Genomic DNA, 21,165 nt, shown 5'->3' on the forward strand with positions numbered 1-21,165 from the left:
GGAGAGCCTGGCCACAGGCCAGATCCTGTGGCCAGCCCAGTGTCACACATGACGAAAGGCCGTCTGCTGTGGGGGTTGGCTTTATATATGGTAATAATATATTACTTTACATTACAAAAAAACTTAGAAATTCACAGAAAAAAACTAAAGTTAAAGTAAAGTTAGAACTAGGTGTAATAAAAAGACCCATTTTTGGTTAAAAGGAAAAAAACTTAGAAATTCACTGAAAAAAGCAAAGGTTGAAGTAAGGTTGTAGTTAGGTGAATATGTGTATGACAACATTAACGTTCTGAACTAAAGAAACTACAGAAATTCACCAGTTATAGTTAGCAGAGCTAACTGTAACTTGCACCCCTGCCATGCACTGCTTGCGACCTCACATATTACAGCAGTCATGACATGTTCTGTGACATCATTTATGACATCACTGATGACATCTCAAATGACATTGAAGACATCACTAATGACATCATCCAATGAACGTGCTAGTTTTTTGTATAGTATACACAGTGGTGGTTAATTTCCATATTACTTATCTACCTAATTTTGTACTGCCTGTTTTCAGCTAATGGGTGTAAGCATTTACAAAACGCATGTGCTGCTTATGCATCATAGGTCTGTAGAGGTAATGAACATGCTGTAAATCTTTGTGATGTATAGTAACTGTGTGAAGATGACAGTTGACGACTTGTGTCCAGCATTTTCCACTCAATTTTTTTTTGTTCTGCAGAAAATCTTTACAACAGGCAAAGGGGCACATTTAAGAAACGTGGCACTGCACCCAGTGCAGCACCACTTTTTTTGCACCCCTTAGCGCCCCCCTAATACCACCATGTGTGCCCGTATTTAAAAGATGGCGCACCATGGTGCAGGGTAGGGGGCAATAGCGTCAACATTTTTGACGCTATTGATGTACTGTTCAGGGTTAGCAACAAAATTTTGGCCCTAACCCTGAACAGAACACAGGGGCCCATTGTAACCAATGGTGTGCTTGCTTTTAACTCCTGCTCTGAGAAGGTGTTACAAATGCCACAAAAATCACGCAAAGAAAATTGGCTATCTGTAAAGGTTTTACCACAGGATGAAGGCTGCAGGTAGAATAATGTTTAGCACCTTCAGACCCCAGTTATTTTAAGTGAGTAGTGTATTTTTTTAACAAGTGACAAACTGTGGTGATGCAGCAGCACTCATGAAAAATAGTCTGCTGGGTTTTGGTCCTTCCCTGGTTTATGTACAATTTCATAGTCATATTCTTGAAGTCTTAACCCCCGCCTCTCTATGCGAGGGGGTACCTTGGCCTTCGGGTTCCAAAAAATTGTAGCGCCTGGTGGTCCATGATGATGGTAGTGTTTGCATGGCCACACCACAGCCAGACTCTCTTTCTCTGTCTGAGAGTAAGCATGTTCTATATCAGACAGGCTTTGACCGTCATAGGCCACAATGCATCAGAGCATTTCGATGACCACTGTGTTGAGCAAGAATTGCCCCTAGCCCTACTGGTCTTACATCAACTGTTAATTCAGTATGTAACTTGCGGTCAAAGAAGGCCTTTTCTGTTGCATTCTCAATTGTATATTTAATGTCTCTGAAACTCTTGTCGACTTCTGGAGACCAGCAAAATGGTACAGTTTGCTTTGTCAAGTCTCTCAATAGGGCACTTACTGTAGAAACGTTACAGATATATCTTGCGCAATAACTAGCTATGGCTATAAAGGACCTCAGCATAGTGACAAATTGGCAGGTTGGGAGGGCAAGTGGATGATAGTGCTCGCACCTTGTCTGGATCTGGAGTCATCCCCCCATCAGAAACTTAGTGCCCAAAGATTTTGAGTATGGTCTTGTGACACTCACACTGCAGCATTCAAAGTGAGGCCTGCATCAGTGAGTAGCTGGCACACTTGAGTCAGGGCTTTATCATGTTCTTTTTGTGTTCGCTCAAAAACCAATATGTCATCACTGTAATTGAAAGCATGCGTAACAGGCTGAATTACTCGGCGAGTAAAAGCCTGAAATATTTTAGGAGCCGAAGATACCCCAAAACTCACCATCTTATACCTGAACAAACCAAACATGAGTTGAAAAGGTAGTACTGTACTTGCAGTTCTCCTCCAACTTGAATTGATGGTACCATTTGTTCAGGTCAAGGCAGAAACCCATTTTGGCTCCGTTTATTTGCATGATCATGTCTGCTAAGTGTGGAACAGAATGTCTCTCCCTCTCAGTGGCTTTGCCTGATACATATCAACACAAACATGCATTGCTCCGCTAATGTCCTTTTTTGGATCTAGTACTATGGGCCAGTGAAACACATTGTGTGGGGCCTGTGGAGTGTTCAATGATGTAATGTTTTAAGAGGGCTTCCAACTCTTTCTCTACAGCTTCTTGTAGATGGAAATCAACCCTGCAGTGTCACTGAGTAACAACGGTGAAAGTCTTCATTAATATGAAGCTGTACTTTCATTTTATTGAGTTTTAGCAGGCCGCGGAACAACAGCGGCAATTGGCTTGTAATTTCCCACTGGACACAGAGGTTGTAGTTGAGGGATATTAATCCCATGTCAGCAGGGGTGGCACAGCTGAGTAAACAAGCTTTCAACGGAGTTCCTTGTAGGACTTGAATGGTGGCCTGCACCAATGTCTTTTTGTATTGCATTGTCACTAAGAATGACCCTTCGCTTTGCAGTGATTCAGAAACATCCTAAGTATATACCGTCATGCCAGATGGACTGAGGCATGACACAAGGGATGGTCTTTTAAACTTTTCTATTGCCATTTTGTTAATCGATACACCACTGTCTTTGATGAAGGTAATTGGGTGATTGTTTACCTTCAACTTGATTTGGGACAGTGTCCAAATGATGTTTGCCACTCTGGAGAACTTTTTTTCTCTTTACAGGTAGCTACCCCCACACGTGCACCTTTGGTGGATATCAAAAATGCACATTCATCTTCTTCGCTGGTGCCTGATAGTGATGTTGACAAGCCTTTGTACGATGAGCTTGGCGACAATTGATTTTGCCTGGTTTCTATTGGTCGTAGCTGATGTTTCTTTTTGGTTTTATGGGTGTGGCTCAAATGCTTCTGAACATCGTTGATGCCATTTTCTCTTGCCATTGTCACACATTTTAGTTTTCTTTGGCCCAGCACACAGTTATGCAGTGGTTCTCTCTTCCACAACCTTTGAAAATTTGACCCATGGTGGTACATTTACCGCATCAGAAGCATAGTTTTGCTTTCTTTGAAGACATCAACCTGCGTGTGTCCTGTTTATGCTTGTGCTTGCTTTTCACAATCAACGTCAATTTCTGGTGTGCCATTCCTGCTTCCGTGTCAGCAGCTGTCGATCTGCTTGTACTTCTGCTCTCACAGCCATCAGAATTTTCACTAGACTGTGTGTTTCTCTTAGCATGTGCCTTTTAAACAAGTAACAAAGGCAACCATCAATGATTCTGAGGCACATACCTTCTTCGTCAGTGAAGCTGCAGAACTTGCAGTGTTTAATGAGTACATCAAGTCTTTCAACAATCTCATCCATTGTTTCGTATACCTTCCATAGTCGACGTCCTGCATTGGATTGAAATTGGCCTCTAAGGCTTCTTCTACCTTTTGGTACGATTTCACATCAGTCTGTGAGATTTTCTTTAGCACTTCTTTCACTCCGTTAGCTGCAAGATTTTTTTAATATTTGATGATCTTCTTGTCATCTTCTTCCTCTAGTGCATCTATGAAGTCACTGAGGCCCATATTTATACTTTTTTAGTGCCGCAATTGCGCCGTTTTTGGCGCAAAAGCGGCACAAACTTACAAAATACAGTTGTATTTTGTAAGTTTGCGCCACTTTTGCGTCAAAAAACGGCGCAATTGCGGCGCTAAAAAAGTATAAATATGGGCCTCAGTGTTTCAATCCACGTAGCCCACCTGGCACTGATGTTATACTTCTTAGAAGCAGCTTATCACCCCAGACACCTCCTGGGGTGATAAGCTGCGTCTAGCAAATGCAATGATTGATTGAAGAATGGGTGAAAGGTTAGAAGGATGAAAAAATGCACAGGTGGGTAAAAAGGATGGGTGAAAGAGTGGATAGGTGGAAGGATATGTGTGTTGAAAGAATGGGCGAAAGGGTAGATGGATGAAGAGATGCGTGGGTGGGTGGAAGGATCGGTGAAATGATAAGTGGGTGAATAAAAGGGTGGATGAGTGAAAGGATGTGTGAGTAGGTGCAAGGATGGATTTGTGAAAGGATACATGGGTGGGAGAAAGGATGCATGAGTGAATTAAAGGATGGGTGAATGGGTCAGTGGGTGAACAGTTGCAGGATTAGTGAAACAATGGGTGCGTAAGTGAATAAATGTTTGGGTGGGTGGGTAAAAATGATTGATGAAAGGCTGTGTGAAAGGGTGGATGGCTCAAGATAGGCGGGTGGCAGGATGGGTGAAAGCATGTGTGGGGGGTGAAAGAATGGATGGGTGAAATGATGGGTGAATTGATAGGTGGAAGAATGTATGGGTGAATGAAAGGATGGGTAAAAGGGTGGGTGGGCAAAAGGATGTGTGGGTGGGTGAAAGGGTGTGTGGGTGCATGAGTGAAAGGATGCATTGGAGTGAATGGGTGAAAGGCTTGATGGGTGAAAACATGTATTGGTGAAAAGATGGGCAGGTGAAAAAAGGGATTGAGGAAACGGAACCTGCAAGATGCAGGCAAAGAGACCGGAAATGTGAGTTGGTGAATGAAAAACTCATGTGGAATCGAGACTAGGAACCCTTGATATTCAGCTGCCCATAAAGTCTGCAGTAAAATGTTAGGCCCGTTACTTTTTTTCCACATTAAGACCTGGGGATAGGCTGTCTGAATTGCTTGCCAGCATATGGTGCTTGTGAAACACCAATACTTCTCTTTAAATTCTCCTATTTTTGATTCAGGTCGCTGTACCGGAAGTTGTTGAAGCTGCTACTGGCGCAGATATCCTCGTTTTTGTCCTACCGCATCAGTTCATAAGCCGTGTTTGTGGACAGCTGGTTGGCCACGTGAAAAGCGGAGCATTTGGGATTTCACTTATTAAGGTAATGATCCATCTTGTAAATACCAGCACGTCCATCTATCAGAATGGGAAAAGGATTGTTTTTTCCAGTAACGTGTGTGAATCTGTAGCACACACAACCATTTCTCCTCGTGGAACTTTGAAGGGTTCAGAGTCTAGTATTGTTGCTATTGCATGAGGAACGGGTGTAATTTGAAGTTTCTAAAGGTCATCGGATACACCAGTACTACTAATCCTACAGCAATGTCACTGTGCATCCTATAGTTGTGCACATCATGGTACAGAAAAGGGTTGTCCAGCACAGCTCCAGTATGTACACGAGGTAAATTCAGATATATTGCAAAGGATCTGCATTTTAATCATCTACATATTGGTTATCCTGAAAATCAGGCATGGCATGGTGTAGCTGGTTGGGGCATTACACAACTCAGCACCGCCTAATCACTGGGCAGCTCCACAACATTAAAGCGACTGTTGACACCTAAACACACCTACACGGTGGACGCCTGTTTCAGTCTTTAGTACTTGAATGTAGTGGTCAGTCCTCACCGTGGACAAAGAGAGCAAAGAGGGTGCAATGGAGGGTTTGGTGGCAATTTAATTGTAGCAGCAGATGTGATAAGGGGAACAGTAACAAGTGGTGAAAGCTCATGGATTTCCCTAGCCTAGGTTTTGAGATCTTTTTCGAAGAGGTGAAAAAGAGGTTTAGTAGAATCATGAGCCACTGTGTATTCCAGATTTAAGGGGTCAGGCATGAAACGGACTGCTGGCCGGCAGAGGGCAGGGAAATTACTGCATGGAAGGGGAAGGTAATTATGGAGCGAGTATAGGAATATAGACCCTTTTAATGTACATCACACCCAGCTGCACTCTACTAGTAGAAGTAGTAGTATCCACAACAACAATAATACAAATTACAATAACGTTAGTAGAAGCACTTCAGAGGGGTAATCAGCCTGCTCTGCAAATCTCTGTAAAGCCTGTGGGGTAATACACTTGTTAAACTCCTTGCATGATCGACTCAAAGATCTTTGTGAGGTTAATTAAAGATCATTACTTAGAATAACTGTGAAATGTTGTACTGTCAGAACTGCACCTTCGAAGTATTAAGCGCTTTGAAAGACATCGTATTGTTATGATCTCTGAATTGTTATTAACACACTGTTAAGGTTTTGGTGGGATCATTTACACCTACGACTGGAACTCTAATTGCTTAATTTATGAAAAAATATATAAAATAAAAAACAAGTGAACCAAATTGTACTCAGCAGCCGCCTCCAGGGCTGCTAAATACCAAGGCTGCTCAGTCTTGATTCCGCCTCATTCTTCTTTCTCCCCCACCCTATACTTATTGTCTTTTTATCTCACTCTGCAGTTCCTTCCACATCCCTGCTTTCTCCCTTTGTCACTGTTTTCCTGTCTTTCTCCTTTTATTTTCCCTTACTTTCTCTCTCTCTCTCATGCTCTGGGTCTAAGACTGGTGATGAAAAAATAAGTCCCGGCCCCTAACAATGATTGCCAGCACCCGCTGAGTGCACTGGATATGCTCGATTCTTTTGAACAAAATATTCCTTCTTCTCCAGTCCCAGATGTCCCTTTGAAAGAATACAAATGTTCACATCTGTCCTTGCAGGGGGTGGATGAAGGTCCGGACGGCTTGAAGCTCATATCAGACATCATTCGAGAGAAACTTGGCATTGAAGTCAGTGTTCTGATGGGGGCCAACATAGCCAGTGAAGTGGCTGATGAAAAGTTCTGTGAAACAACAATCGGTAATTAGCATTTTATTGCAAGGCACTATCACGCGGCCTCATTTCCCTTCCTACACACGAGTAATTATTTACAATCCATGCATAATTACATTCTTTTCACTGACAAGGCCTCAGAATACATGTTTGCCTTGGCTTATTTTGTGCGTGAAAGGCGTTCAGTTTTGTTAAATGTAAAAATAGCAGAAAGAGTGATTGTTATTAAGTTTGAACTTCTGTTATCCTATGATCGTTTGACCCTTAGATAATTACGATTTATGTCATCAACCCTGGCGTAATCATCCAGCCTTTTGAATTGCTGACAGCATCTTGAGCCAGCGGCAGGTATGGGAGGCTCGGACTGGTTCAGCCAATCAGAATAGAATGCGGGCGCTGACTGCCTTTATTTACCCGCCGAGTCTCATTGACAGAGTGAATCAGGCATGCGGGAGACAGGAGCCCAGGGCGGTTTGACGAGGTTGAGATTAGGAGGTTGGGTGATAATATTCCTGCAGCTCTCATGCTGTTGGGCGTTAATAGCATTTTTAATACTCTTCCTCTCATACATCCTCGCTTTCAGGCCGGGCCATAATTGAGTGCTGGGCAATTAACAATAATCGACGCCTTCAGTAATGAGCAGTAATGCTTAAGTATATACCACAAGACACTGCCTTCCGTTCCTAACATCAACCTGTTAACCAAATGAAGTATTATTTTGCTTTGCCAGTGTACTGGGTTGTGTAGTCCAGTTAACACAGCATTTGGTCAGGGTCATATTAGGCTGTTTGTTCAGCTTGATACAGAATTGCACAGTAGGTAGGCTGCTAGTCGGAACTGTGTGTGATGGGTACCAGCAATCAACTTGAGTCAAAGACAAATAAAAACAAGCATTGCCAAAACCAATAGGTCTCAGCTCTGAACGGCAGAGCTGTTGACTTTGCAAATTATTTATAGGGGTTGCATGCAAATCTATGTGTCAAGACAGCTGGCAGTTTTCCAATGGGTTTTCTACCGAGGAAAATCCATTCCTAGATAACTGTTGACGTGCACGCATGTGTCCTGACCCATGTGCACACTTGGGTCGTGGCACATGACTTGTGACACTTGAGCATGGGTGCGTTTTGATGTGTGCACATATGCATGTGTTGTGACTCATGGAAGACATTTCTAAAATAACTTTTTAATAGCGTATGGCCATATTACAGCTTTATTTTAATTTTATTTTTTTTAAGTTAAAAACAAGTATGCGCTTTCCCCAAAAATGGGGGGCAAGTAACCTGGTAGCACTTTGCAACAAAAATAAAGTGAGTAGGAACAACCGACGTAGAGAGGGAGATCATGCTGTCCTGTAGACCGCTCACTGCAGAATACATTTTTTTGGCAAAGCCAGTAGGTCTGGCTTACAACTGGAAGAGCTTCTATATTTCCATCCATACAGTCCCTCTTCTTAATTGTTTATAATCCATGCATTTAGACACTCGTCCTTGCACTCATGCATCTCTTCATCCACCTATTTACTCATCCTTTTATTCACTCACTCACCAATCCACAATACAACACCCACAAACTTACAATGATTGAAGCGGCAATTTGACTGATAAGCTGGACTGATTGGCTGTGCTGCTAGTTTGTGAAGGATGTGAGAATGCTACCGGTGGTGTGTGTCTACTAATATTAGAGGGATGTGAGAGTGTGGTCACTAGTGTGGAACCTCTGCTCTGTGAGGGGTGTGTCATGTGTAAGTATTACTTTTTGACAGGTATGAATGCTGTCAGCATTGCATGTAGATTTGGAGAGGTGTGATAGTGCACCAGTTAGCACGTTACTGCTCGTCCGTGAGGGGAGTGAGATGTGGTCTGGATTGTGGGGCACTAGTCTGTGAGGGGAGTGAGATGTGGTCTGGATTGTGGGGCACTAGTCTGAGGGGAGTGAGATGTGGTCTAGAATGTGGGGCACTAGTCTGTGAGGGGAGTGAGATGTGGTCTGGATTGTGGGGCACTAGTCTGTGAGGGGAGTGAGATGTGGTCTGGATTGTGGGGCACTAGTCTGTGAGGGGAGTGAGATGTGGTCTGGAATGTGGGGCACTAGTCTGTGAGGGGAGTGAGATGTGGTCTGGATTGTGGGGCACTAGTCTGTGAGGGGAGTGACCGTGCGTCCGGTAGTGGACTCGTGTGACAGTGTGCTGGTGCTTCCGTGTTGTATCCCTGCTAGTCCTTGAGGGGGTGAGAGTGCTTCTCGTAGAAGTGTGTGACTGCGACTCTGAAAGCGGAAGAATGGTCACATAAAGGCAATACTGGCAAAAATGTTCAAACATAGCCCTCCGGTTCCTCCCGTTGTGCATTCATTTGTTTTCTCCCTCAAGCACCCTCTTTCTCGTGCAGACTCTGGGCCTGATTACAACTTTGGAGGAGGTGTTAATCCGTCCCAAATGTGACGGATATACCACCAGCCGTATTACGAGTTCCATAGGATATAATGGACTCGTAATAAGGCTGGTGGTATATCCGGCACTTTACCGTCACTTTTGTGACGGATTAACACCTCCTCCAAAGTTGTAATCAGGCCCTCTGTCTCTTTTTGCATCTGCTGTGCCTTCTGCCATAAACCACAGGGAGCTGTAGATAGAGTTGGCAGCTCAGCCCTCAAGCTTCAACAATGTCCACCAGTCGCTGCAGCCCACAGGGGGGAAATGCCTGGTGGAGTAAATAGCCAATGTGGCCCGGGGTTTGGTTGCTGTTGATAGTACAAACCTGTGCCTGCTGCTGTGTGAGGAGTGTGAGCGCGCTCTTAGTGTGAGGCTGCTGCTCTCCGAGGGGTCTGAGTGGGGTGTGCACAGGTTGTGAAGAGTATACGAGTGATGTTGACAGTGTGTCCCCCTCTAGTCTATGATAGTGCTCTCTAGTGGCCTGTTATGTAACTGCTGCTCTGTGAGGAGTGCGAGTGCTGTCAGTAGTGTGCGGTTGCTAATCTGGGCTCGTATTACACATACGGTGCACGTTCCTTCTTTGCTCCCAGGTGACCTTTCAAAAGGTGGGCGCTGTGCAAATAAGGAGACTGTGCCATACTAGACTGAATGTGCTGCCCCCAAGGCAGACACGAGCTCGCGCTACCCTGACGGCAGCACATTCAAGTTAAATACGGAGCGGCTTTGTAGCAGCCGCTCCGTGCAGGTGGCAACCTGATTGCTCTGTTAAGAGGGGTGAGAGATCCCCTTGCAGGTGGGTACAGTGAGTGACTGCACCCGCCTGCAAGGGATGTCAAGGAGGGTCCAGAGGGCTGCCATCAAGGGGCACACTTACAGTACGCCATCTGTTTGTGGCACACTGTCCGTGGGCCTCCTGTGAGCATCGTTCCCTTTGTGCCTGCAGGTAGATTACAGTACACCCTCTGATGTTAGCGCTTGTGCTAAATTTGTGAAAGTGCTATCTATATTACAGAATTGGCAGTACAGTGCTTAATTTGTGCTTGTTGTTTCCGGTGCCGAGCACTGCCACTTATTTTTGAGGGCCGGCGCTTATTCTTCTGTGTCAAGCATTTGGTGCGAGCAAAACACACATATGGGAAAGACGGAGGAAGAGAAAAATGAAAAAGCGTCACAAAGGTAGAAAGCAGAAAGCTGTAAACGTGAACTGAAGGGTCAGGGAGTGGCTTTATATTGATTAAAGAGGCCCGAGATAGCTTCAGGATTACGCTGCCTCAGTTTCGGTGTGCCCACATTTAATTGCAGCAGATGCGGGTTTAACAGGAGGGTTTTCAGCACCGGCACGTTTTTATTTGCAAATTAAGCACTCGGTTGCACACATTCTGCAGCACACATAGAAACGGAAAACTGCCTCTGAGGATTGTTTTTGTGCAGGAAGGTGCCACTTCCTGCACAAAAACAATCGTGCCTGCAATGCAGGCACCCTTGCATCATGGCGCAAGGGTGCTTGTGTTGGCGCTAGGCAGCCAAAAGTGTGCCAGAACAAGGAAACAACAGGTTAAATAAAGCGCATTCCTGCCTTTTCCGTTCCTGCAGCGCTGCAAGGTGGCTGGCTGCACAGCATGAAAATTTGTTATATGTGGCCCCCAAGTGTTATCCACTGTCTCGTTTTCTCACACAAAGCCTTCAGACTATGAAGCCAGGAATAATTTGATCTCTGCATTCTTTGTAGTGATGGCTGGTGGACCCCAGCTTCATACCCGTGCAACGCAAAGCAAGAAGTGGATGGGCAGCCCTAGAGCCTGACTGTCAGATTTGTGCTTATTATAAACTTTTCTGACGCTTGACATTTTATACATTACCATGTTGAGAATGTTAAGGTGATGGGCTTGAGACATAAAATAAAATAGAGAATTATCATTTAAAAGCTTTGCTCAAGGTTCTATATTAATGAAACTTTTTCAGCTTCACTTTAGCAGCTTGGTACATTTTGCCCTGTATTCATACTACCAAATTGCTTCGGTTGAGACATTAAATATCTATAGACAGTCCTTAATTTTACCCTCGTCAGGAAATCGCTGCAGCTTGCACCACAGATTGCCTCTGCCAACGCTGTCAGTTACAGTATTAACACAACTACTAACCACACTCCCGCAAGTGTGGCTATGCAGACTACTTCAGGTCCCCCAAAGCTAAAAGAATGGTGTGGGTGGCAGATATTAGACATTTTTAAATCTATGTTTAATTAATAAACAACTGTTGTTGGGCTCATCTCTAAATTAGACAAACAGCATCACCATGGGGCAGTGTCAGGAGTGCCGATGCTGACAATTAAGTGCCTTTGCCTAGCATCAGAAATCATTGGCTCAAATTAACACTAGTTATAGGAGAAGGGGAGGTTTTTCCATCAGTATTGTTTTTTAGGTCCCTGCACTGTCTCCATCTACTTTGTGGGCTTCAGTCTAGCCGGAGGCTTCCTATATGCTAGCTCCATCGTCACTCTCCCAGTCTTTATCCCCATTTGTCCATGACATGCATTTGTCATGCCTCTTCCTGTGTTTTCCCCTCCCCGAGAGCACCGTCCAAGTACACTATCCCTCCACTATCCCTCATTTTATGATCTATTTAGGAACTTCTTTTTTCTTTGTCTATGAGTCCTCCTCAGGAGTTCTGGTGTTCTCACTAGCTAAGAGCGCATTTCTTTCTTCATATCCTGTGCCCATGCGTCTCCTCCCTATTTATTTAAGGCTGCTGAGGCCTCCTCCCACCCCGTTTTTGCTTTGGTTGCTCTGCTTCTGCTGCAAGCTGCTTCTGCAGTGCGCCTTCCTCTGCCTCCCGCAGCCTTGGACCTGCCCGGCTGGTGCTTGTCCACTCCCCTGCCCTCGGCTCTGGTCTCCTCCTCCTGTCCTCTCCAGCTACCGTTACTCGCTCTCCTCCCCCTGTTCTCTCCGGCTTCCCTGGTACCTCCGCTCGCTCCCTATCCACTGGCGGTGACTGCCTCCTCCTCCCCCCTGCTTGTTAATTTATGCATTTTAATTAGGTTCACAGAAGGCCTGCAACTGACATCTGATGTATTTCTCTCCAGCACGGTGTTTCCTTGTGTTCACTTGATGTTTAGCAGCCCCCAACTGCTTCCACTCCATTAAGTGAGAGTGAAGTGACAAAAGTTACAAAAACAGCTGAATGTTTAAGTGTTTCTGCTATGGACTTGGCCATTACAGTTTGTTTCACTCATATCTCAAATCCTTATGTTCCAAGCAGTATGTTTATAGCTCTGTCTAGTGCTGCATCGAACCGCTACAGGTCTTACTCATGAATCTGACTTGTACCCCACATGAGCGTTATTTGTAGTTGGCCCTACTCCATCAGGAAAGTTTGGATTATTTGTTTCTTGTTTACTCAATTCTGGTGAAGTGGCCGACCTAAAAGCATTTACTGATCTGTAAGCCATACCCTGGTTAGCCAGTTCGGAAGGGAAGTTCATAATATGGACACTGTCAGACCCCATGAGATCCAAACCCCTCTGATTACACCAACCGCTCCAACAGGACCGAGCTGATCTATATCACTTTGAGGCAGAGTTTGTCCAAGCTTTGGAGAGAAAAGATTTAGCCTGTTCCAAAAGATCTGGGACGGTCCATAATTTCCAGTAATCACCATGCCATCAGACTCAGGGATACTTCCTGAATCAACCTCTGGGACTTTCCTCAAGAATCTTGCAAGAGATCCTGAAACAGGGATAGACAGATAGGAGAATCCCAAGAAAGTTCCATCAGAACTGGATACCATACTTGAGATCTCCAAAAGGGTGTCACCCGTACACTATCCGCTTGCTGACGTCACAGTTGCACAGATATCCGTGTTATCATAGAGAAGGGAGGGAATGCATAACCCCGCTCTTTGCTTCAATTCTGGAGTAACTCATCCGTGGCTGCTGCAAAGGGTTCAGCTTCCAATTGAAGAACTTGTCCATCTGATGAATCAGGCAAAAGGTGAATAAGTCCACCAAAAATGGGCCCCATATCTCTGCTAGGGTTTGAAATACCCGTATCTGTAGTTTCCACATGCTGGCATCTGAGAGAAGTCTGGAGTTCCAGTCCGCAATTTCGTTCCAGGCTCCTGGCAGGCATTCCACTGTCAATAAAATTCGGCTGTTGAGACAGAATTCCCAGAGGTTCCTAGCCAGGTCTGAGAGTATTTTGGATCTGGTTCCACCAAGATGATTGACATAACGGACTGCTGAAAAGTTTTCTGTCTTTAAAAGAACAAAGCATGGAATTTTTTCTTTGATCCAAAAGCGGTTGGGAAGGACCCCGCCAATAGCTCTAAACAGTTGATGCTTCTGTTCTTGCGATAACTCTCTGCAGCAAGCTCTCCAGCTCGCCCTGCTTGCGTTGGATATGATGACTATGGGCCTGATCACAACTTTAGCGGAGGGGGTTAATCCGTCCCATATGTGACGGATATCCCGCCCGCCGTATTACGAGTCCATTATATCCTATGGAACTCGTAATACGGCGGGCGGGATATCCGTCACATTTGGGACGTATTGGCCCCCTCCGCCAAAGTTGTAATCAGGCCCTATGTCTGGATTGGATCCAAATATGGCTCTCTCTTTCCAGGATTCAATATGGACCAACCATCATCTCATCCTCTGTTTGGCTTCCATTGAGAGCGAAATTACTTCTGAGTATGTTAATCCCTTCCAAAGATGGGATGCTTTCAGGTGCTGAAGCATTCAATAGATTAAAGGCCCGGGAAAGATGGTGTGTACTGACGACGAGAGGAGGTCCACAATCCTCGCAAGCTGTTAAAAAGAGGTTGTCTCCTTCTTGAGGGTATCCTGTAATGCCTGCTTGATCTTGGCCACCTTCTTGGAAAAGAGACTTAGAGTAGCTACTACAGAGTCTACCACGAATTCCAGGAATGTCAACTGTTGGGACAGTATCAGCTGAGACTTGCCTTCACTGATTACAAACCCCAACGACTCCAGGAGTGAGATCGCCAGTTGACGGTATTCTGACAGTTTCCATGGGCACTGGTCCATGAGCAAGTTGTTGAGACAGACGATAAGGCAGGTTCCCATGGCTCTTAGATACTATATTGCAGGTTTGAAACCTTGGTAAAACACCAAGGTGCTGAGGAGAGACCGAATAGTAGCTTTGTGGACTCAAACACATGTTCCCCCCAACTGAACTGAAGGAATCGCCGAGGAGGGGGATACATGTTAATGGCCAGGTTGGTGTCCTTGAGGTCCAGCCAGACCAACCAGTCACCCTGGCGAAGCAGGTCAGGAAGGAGGTGAATATCCTCCATTTTGAAGTGGCTGAATACCAGCCACTAGTTGAAAATCTTCGGATTGATGACTGGCCATTGACGGTCATCTCTCTTCTCCACCAGGAAAAGAAGGCTGAAGATGCCCGCTGGGTGAAGTGAAGTGGGGGTAATTGCCCCTTTGACCAGAAGAGCTCTGACTTCCTGATCAACCAGTTCTAAGTCACTGAGTGGGGGGAGTCGCTGCTTGGTGGGGAGAGCTGTAGAACTCTACATGAAAATCCTGTACCCTTTGGAGCACCCATGCTCTGTCGTGAGCACATGACAGTTGTGTAATAGTGTCAGTCTGCCACCTGCATCTATGAGGGAAGAAAGGAATATACTCACTTTGGGCGAGTCCTGCCATTTCCAGTGCCTAGAGCCTTGTCCTCTGGAAGGGGCTTGGAAGATGAAACGGCCAGTTAAGCACCCCTTGCCAGGACCAGCCCCAGCGAAAACCCTAGGGGTAAAAATCTGTTTCATCAATGCCTGTGCCTTGTCCAGGGAGGAGAAAGTGGGAATACATTTGCCCAGCACTTTAACAAACTGATCACCAAAAAGATAGTTTTGTGCCACTGCTTCTGTCTCAGAGGTGGCTAAATCCCCAAGTTAGGAGAGAACCTTGATGTGTAGAGAACGTCAGCGTTCAGTCAACAGGCACAGTTATCATTCCCTAACAGGATTACGGCAGGCGGAGCCCAGTCAGAGAGTATGTCAGGTGAAACCAGGGATCCAGAGGCCTTAGCCTCCTCTGGCTTTTCCAATATTTTGTTTAGGGGCCTGTGACATCCAGACGTTTATCTTGGCAGAAGTACCAGGACCTGTCAATGCCCTTTTTTTGGGTTGCAAATATATATGGCCAAGAAAGAGGCCATTTAGGGATCCAATTTGGGAGAAAGAGCAATCTTTCCCTCTAAGGGGGCGACGAGGGCACTCCGCTCTAAGATGGTTGTGCACTTCTTTATCCATGAGCTTTCTAAGGCGGCCTGCAACATAAGATGGCACTTTGTCACCGGCAACCCACTCTGTAGATCTAGGGTGAAAGAGATCGTCTGAGTCCAACAAACGCGGCAGTAGGCACTTCATTAGTAGAGGCTGGGGCCTGGGTAGAATCCCCCAAGGAGGACCTCCAATGCCTTGAGTGACCTAGGTCACCATCTGAGTCTCCTTGTGAATTGTCTGTGCCCTCCAGGGCTGGAGAGAGGGCCATGGGTGGAGAAGGGTCGCCTGTCTCAAAATCTGCTTCCCCGTCTTGGGCAGGTGTCGTGAGGGTATCTGAGGGAAAAGCCCTGTGGGACAGGAATGTCCTCTTAAGCCTATCAAAGGCATCCGTATCTACCCCTTGTGTATGTTTATGCTTTGCGCCCACCTTGTAAGGCTTTGCCCATGGTTGCCGAAGAGGTAGTGAGACCGAAGGTCCAGGAGGTTCTTCTCCTGAAGAGGGATACATTACAGCTTCCCATGAACTGTTGCAAAGTCTTCTCATAGGGTGCCATGGTGTAAGGCACCCCTCTAGAAGTTGAGGCATCCACCACTTCGCAAACCTGATTGTCAAATGGAAAATATGAAACTTCCTCTTCCTCAGAAGAGTGACCTTGCAAGGATTGTATTGTTGTATAAGACTGGGGGGAACCAGTACAATATGGATGCTTGCAAAGTCCAATCAAGTCTGCTGACTGGGACCTTACACCCTTATATGATTCAAAAGGCCAATGCTGGCGGGATCATGTGTCCCCAAAGCGCTAATGAAATTGCCTTTGGAAGTGCTAGAAGCGCTGTTTAATATACATTTGTGTTAGGTAGAAAATTGGGCAAATGCACAGGTACAGAACCCAAGTAGGGGTGTCAGACTCCAGGCAAATGGAGAAGTTAAGTCAGGGCTCTGCAATCAGCACCTCAGTGGGCCAGAGGGGTCGGCAGCACCCACTAATAGCTGGAGTCCTGCACCACGTCTCTCAGTCCCATAGGCCGATATTAGCTGAAAGTTCCACCTCATCGGAGTGCTTATGAGGGACAGTGCTGCCACAGGCCACCTGAATGAGAAAATAACAAGTTAAGCGAGCACAACACTGACATGGCCAGTGAGATATACACCTCTCTGCAACCTCCGACCTCGTCCCCAAAAGATATCTGGCAGCCTTTGAGGGGCTATCTGTCAACCCTGGATGACTCCGAAATGCGGGGCAGTCCTGCTTCTGAACCCACTGCATCCCATGGTGTGCGGATATCCAGAACAGAGACATCGCCGATGACTGACTCCTTGACTTCTCAGTGAAAATAGTGCATAAGATATGTCATCCTCCTATACCCTATATAGTACTGCCCTTTACTTGTTCCAGTTCTTCTTTTATGTACAGGGCCCAAACTGCAATTGTACAGAGACATGGATAAATCCAACAGCATGGATCTACTGTGGTATTGTAGAGAGATTAATAAAGTAGTATGCTCAGCCTCACTTCTTAGGCCACAGCACAGTCATTCAGAAGAAATTTTCTACATAGCACCTTACCTACATATAGAATTGTGTCCACTGGAAAGAATCTCAAGTATCGGGGAATGGTGGAGACTGATGCAAGAGGGCTACATGAAAAAAGAGTCACATTCCATCTTTATTTTCGATCACTCCAATTTAAGGGCAAGATTTACAAGGCCCTAGCACCACACGAGCGTCACTTTTTGTGACGTTCCGGTGGTGCTGTGCAGTGTGCCACGTTCAAAAGGTGGCGCTAAGCCTTTTTTTTGTGACTTACCCCACCTTGTAAATATAGCCACTCCGAAGCAGTTTGCTGCAGGGGCGTGCAATGGGTGTTGCAGTGGACCTTCCACCGCAACACCCATTGCTTTTGACGCTGCCCCAGATTTACAAGAAGGCGTAAATCTGTGGCAGTGCCAAAAACTAACCCAGGGGTGGTGTTAGCATGGCAGAACGAGGAGGAATACTTTTTTTCCTCATCGTTTTCACTTTTCCTATGTGTGGTGCATTCTGCGGCACACATAGAAAGAGCAAAAGGGCATGAATGAATGTTTATGTGCAGGAAGGTGCCCCTTCCGGCACATAAACAATCATTCAAAAATGACTATTTGTTACTTCTATGTGTGCTGCACTCTGCAGCACACATAGAAGTGACAGATCACCTTTGTAGATTGTTTATGTGCAGGAAGGAACAACTTCTTTAACATAAACGGTCAATGCCCTCTACGCAGAGGGTTCCTGTTTTGGTGCTGCCTGCTAAATTTAGCACTGGTGCAGGGGGAAACACGGGTACGCCATATTTTAGTAAATACAGTACATCCCTGTGTTTCTAAAGTGACGCAGCGATGCAAATTCTGGCGCAGCACTGTGCTGCGCCACTTTTTAGTAACTCTGGCCCAAAGTGTCTAGTCTGGAAAGGTTTGGCTCTATTCACACAAAACAATTAGTGTGACTTAACATTTATAGTATCCTGCTTACTCCTGAGTTCCAAGAACAAGACAAGTTAAATTTTTTATCAAAGCTCTTCTTGCAGCGTCTTGATTCCCACATGTCACAGGCAACCAGTATGCAGTTGCATCTTAATTTGATTATATCTTGAAAAGCCCTATTTTTCAATGTATGTGTATGATGTTATTGAATTTGTATGTTTGTGAAAAAACTGTGAAATTGAAAGAAAGGTCTTCAGACTCCTTATGGGTGTGAGTAATCAATGTAGGAGCATTACTAGCAACTACTGACAAGGTGTTTCCCATCATCTCATTTACGCCCCCACCCTTTAGAACCCAAGTTTGGTATAACGAGCAATACATATTAGAAGAGGATGAAAAGGGTTTGTGCGTATTTGCGTTGTACACGTTGTACACCATATTAAAATTCACTGTAACTCCCACAAAACATTGTTTCTTTTCACAGGGTGCACAAATAAGCAGCACGGTGCCATCTTCAAAGATTTAATGCAGACCCCAAACTTCAGGATTACTGTGGTCGAGGACTGTGACACGGTGGAGCTCTGTGGGGCTTTGAAGGTAGGTTGAATCAGGGCTGCTTTTCATGGTAGATGAACCATTTATTATTGTCTACTATTTTGATTAATTAAGATTTAATAGTAAATCAAGGTGCAGTATATGTGGTTCTTAGGTTTTACAATGAATTATCTAATATATCACAGCTTTTTATCCTTTCTGTGTCTGTGGGAGAACTATGTTGATACAGAATGGTCAAAAATCAAAGTTTACTCTAATTAAAATCATTATTAAGTGTGGAAAGCTCATGTGGCCTTACAAGTAATTATGTCACTACAGTAATAATAAGCACATCACTTACAGGGCCATTTAGACGCATGAGTCAGTGCTAAAAGGGATACAGATTGTATGTGTGCTTGCTACAGCTTCCAGTCCACATTTGGAGCTGAAGGCTTATTGCACTAGTTCTGTATTTTCATTGGCAGTCACTGCCAGAATTTCTTATGATGGTAAAAGCTGATGCAAACCTGTGCGTAATGGCGTAATTGCCATTTGTGTACGATATTCACCATATGTTTGTGCACATATGTTGACTCGGTGCAAAAACGAACGAGTCCCAGCACAAATATCACTTGTGCTTGGATCAAGTTAGCACCCATAATAACGAACAGAGATAGTGTATGTATATATATATATATATATATATATATATATATATGCAAAAAACAAAGGAGAACTCTGGGACGTTCCCAAATTTAGGTGGAGAGCAGCTCTAGTAATGAGCACCCTGCAACACCAGCGACACTCTAGATTTGCTCACCTCAAATGTCTGCTCATCAAGCAAAGTTTTTAAGCATAGGATCAACACAGTGCTATCCACGCCGAGCTAGATAACGACAAAGTCTTTTGCCATTTGTACAGCAAAATCTTTAAGCATAGGATTGACACAGTGTCATCCACGCCGAGCTGTAAAATGACAAAAGCCATTTACCACTCCAGGCACAGTATTACAGCTTTGGACTGGTCAAATACCATCCAAGCCAACCTGGAATGAGTAAAGCAACCCCTGACACGTGTCATGGGTGGATGGGCCCCATCAGGGAAAGCACCAAGCTTGCGTGGTCCAATGTGGTTCCGGGGGCTTCAAGCCGAAGTAGGTGGATCCGCTGATCGTGGCTAATATACAAACCACATTAGACCACGCAAGCTTGGTGCTTTCCCCGATGGGGCCCATCCACTAATATGAGGAGGGTTCCTGCTAAATATAACTTCCCCGAATATGGGTTATTTTTTCTAAGGATTAGGTAGGTGTATTGGTCCTGACGAATCGCACCAGATCATTATGACTATTGAGCGAGAAACATGTTGACCATGATTTCAGAGTAGTACAGGGGATCCTGTATCTACTTCACTATACTCTAAATTTAGGAATTAGTGATAACTACTGACACTTATCTCTTATTTTTGGAGGGGAGTTTAGACCTTAATTTATTGCCTCCCTTCACTCTTGTTTTTAATCAGGACAGAGGTCGGATATCACAATAAATTATGTTTTACCTCTAGTCATTTTTAACAGCACCCCTTTTTTCATACCAATCCTATATATCCACACTTTTTGACCGGCTGGTTACTAATATAAAAGATCTCCGGCAAAGTGCCCCCTTGTGGGGCCCGTCAGGCATTGCAGTGCCGGCCTGACGAGGAGCACAGCCCTATGATGAAGCATGTCACCAGTTGGTGAGTGAGGGCTCTTGCTTCAATATTTGAACACCCAGGAACCTGTGAATCATAGGCTCATGTAGTGGAACTGTGTATATACATTTTTGTCTTACATATACAAGACTGCCATACACCATATCTATTAGGCCACAATAAGCCACACAAGTGGCTTTGTGTGGCCTTGTAGATATGGGCCTGCACAATGCGCTGCTGTTACCTCACAAACAGTGACACACCAGCAGCAGCATATGAGGCTTGTAATTAAGCCCTCAGATTTTTAGGCGATGTAGAGGGTACGCTCATACCCATGCCCTTTGACAGTGAGTAGCTATTGGAGTTGAAGCCCGATTCCTCCTTGAAATATTTCAAGAAGATTGGGATTTTGTTTGGGTTGGGTAGTGGTCTTGCAAGGGCAACACACATCCTTGATAAATCAGGGCCCTAGTGTGCAGTATTCCTGGGGGACCTAGGGTTCAGTACCCCCAGGGGACCCACTACTTTGTATCCCTTGGAGAACCTAGCGTTCAGTACCCCTGGGTGCCTAGAGATCGATACCCCTGGTAGACCTTGGGTTCAGTACCCCCAAGGGAGCCACTATTTGAATCCCCCGGGAGAACCTAGCATTTGGTACACCTGGGGGACCCAGTGCTCAGTACCCCACGGGAGGCACTAATATTCAGTACCTCCAGTGGACCTAGGATTCGGCACCCCTGGTGGACCAAAGCTTTTGTACCACTTGGGGACCCACTGATTGGGACCCCCAAGGGGACCTAGGTTTCTGTACCTCTCGGAGATAAATGTTTGGTATCCCAGTGTAACCTAAGGTTTGGTATCTAAGAGGGGGCAACTGCTCAGTAGCCCTGAGGGACCTAAGGTTTGGTACTCCCGGAGGACCTAGGTCCGGGTACCCACTGGGGGGACATTGAGATCATTACTGCCAGGGAAGCCTCTGTTTGGGATCCCCGAGAGACCTATGGTTCAGTACCCTG

General features: G+C 45.3%; 1 protein-coding gene across 1 annotated transcript in view; it reads left to right on the forward strand.

Moving 5' to 3' along the window:
* Positions 1 to 21,165, forward strand: part of LOC138284945 (glycerol-3-phosphate dehydrogenase 1-like protein) — a 169,839-nt gene that overhangs the window by 62,127 nt on the left and 86,547 nt on the right. Inside the window, exons 3-5 of the mRNA XM_069224293.1 lie at positions 4,920 to 5,060; positions 6,672 to 6,810; positions 18,408 to 18,520. Coding sequence (XP_069080394.1) covers positions 4,920 to 5,060; positions 6,672 to 6,810; positions 18,408 to 18,520 — 393 coding nt within the window. The remainder of the gene's footprint in view (positions 1 to 4,919; positions 5,061 to 6,671; positions 6,811 to 18,407; positions 18,521 to 21,165) is intronic.

The sequence above is a fragment of the Pleurodeles waltl genome, chromosome 3_1 (genome assembly GCF_031143425.1).
Source record: "Pleurodeles waltl isolate 20211129_DDA chromosome 3_1, aPleWal1.hap1.20221129, whole genome shotgun sequence".
Lineage (NCBI taxonomy): Eukaryota > Metazoa > Chordata > Amphibia > Caudata > Salamandridae > Pleurodeles > Pleurodeles waltl.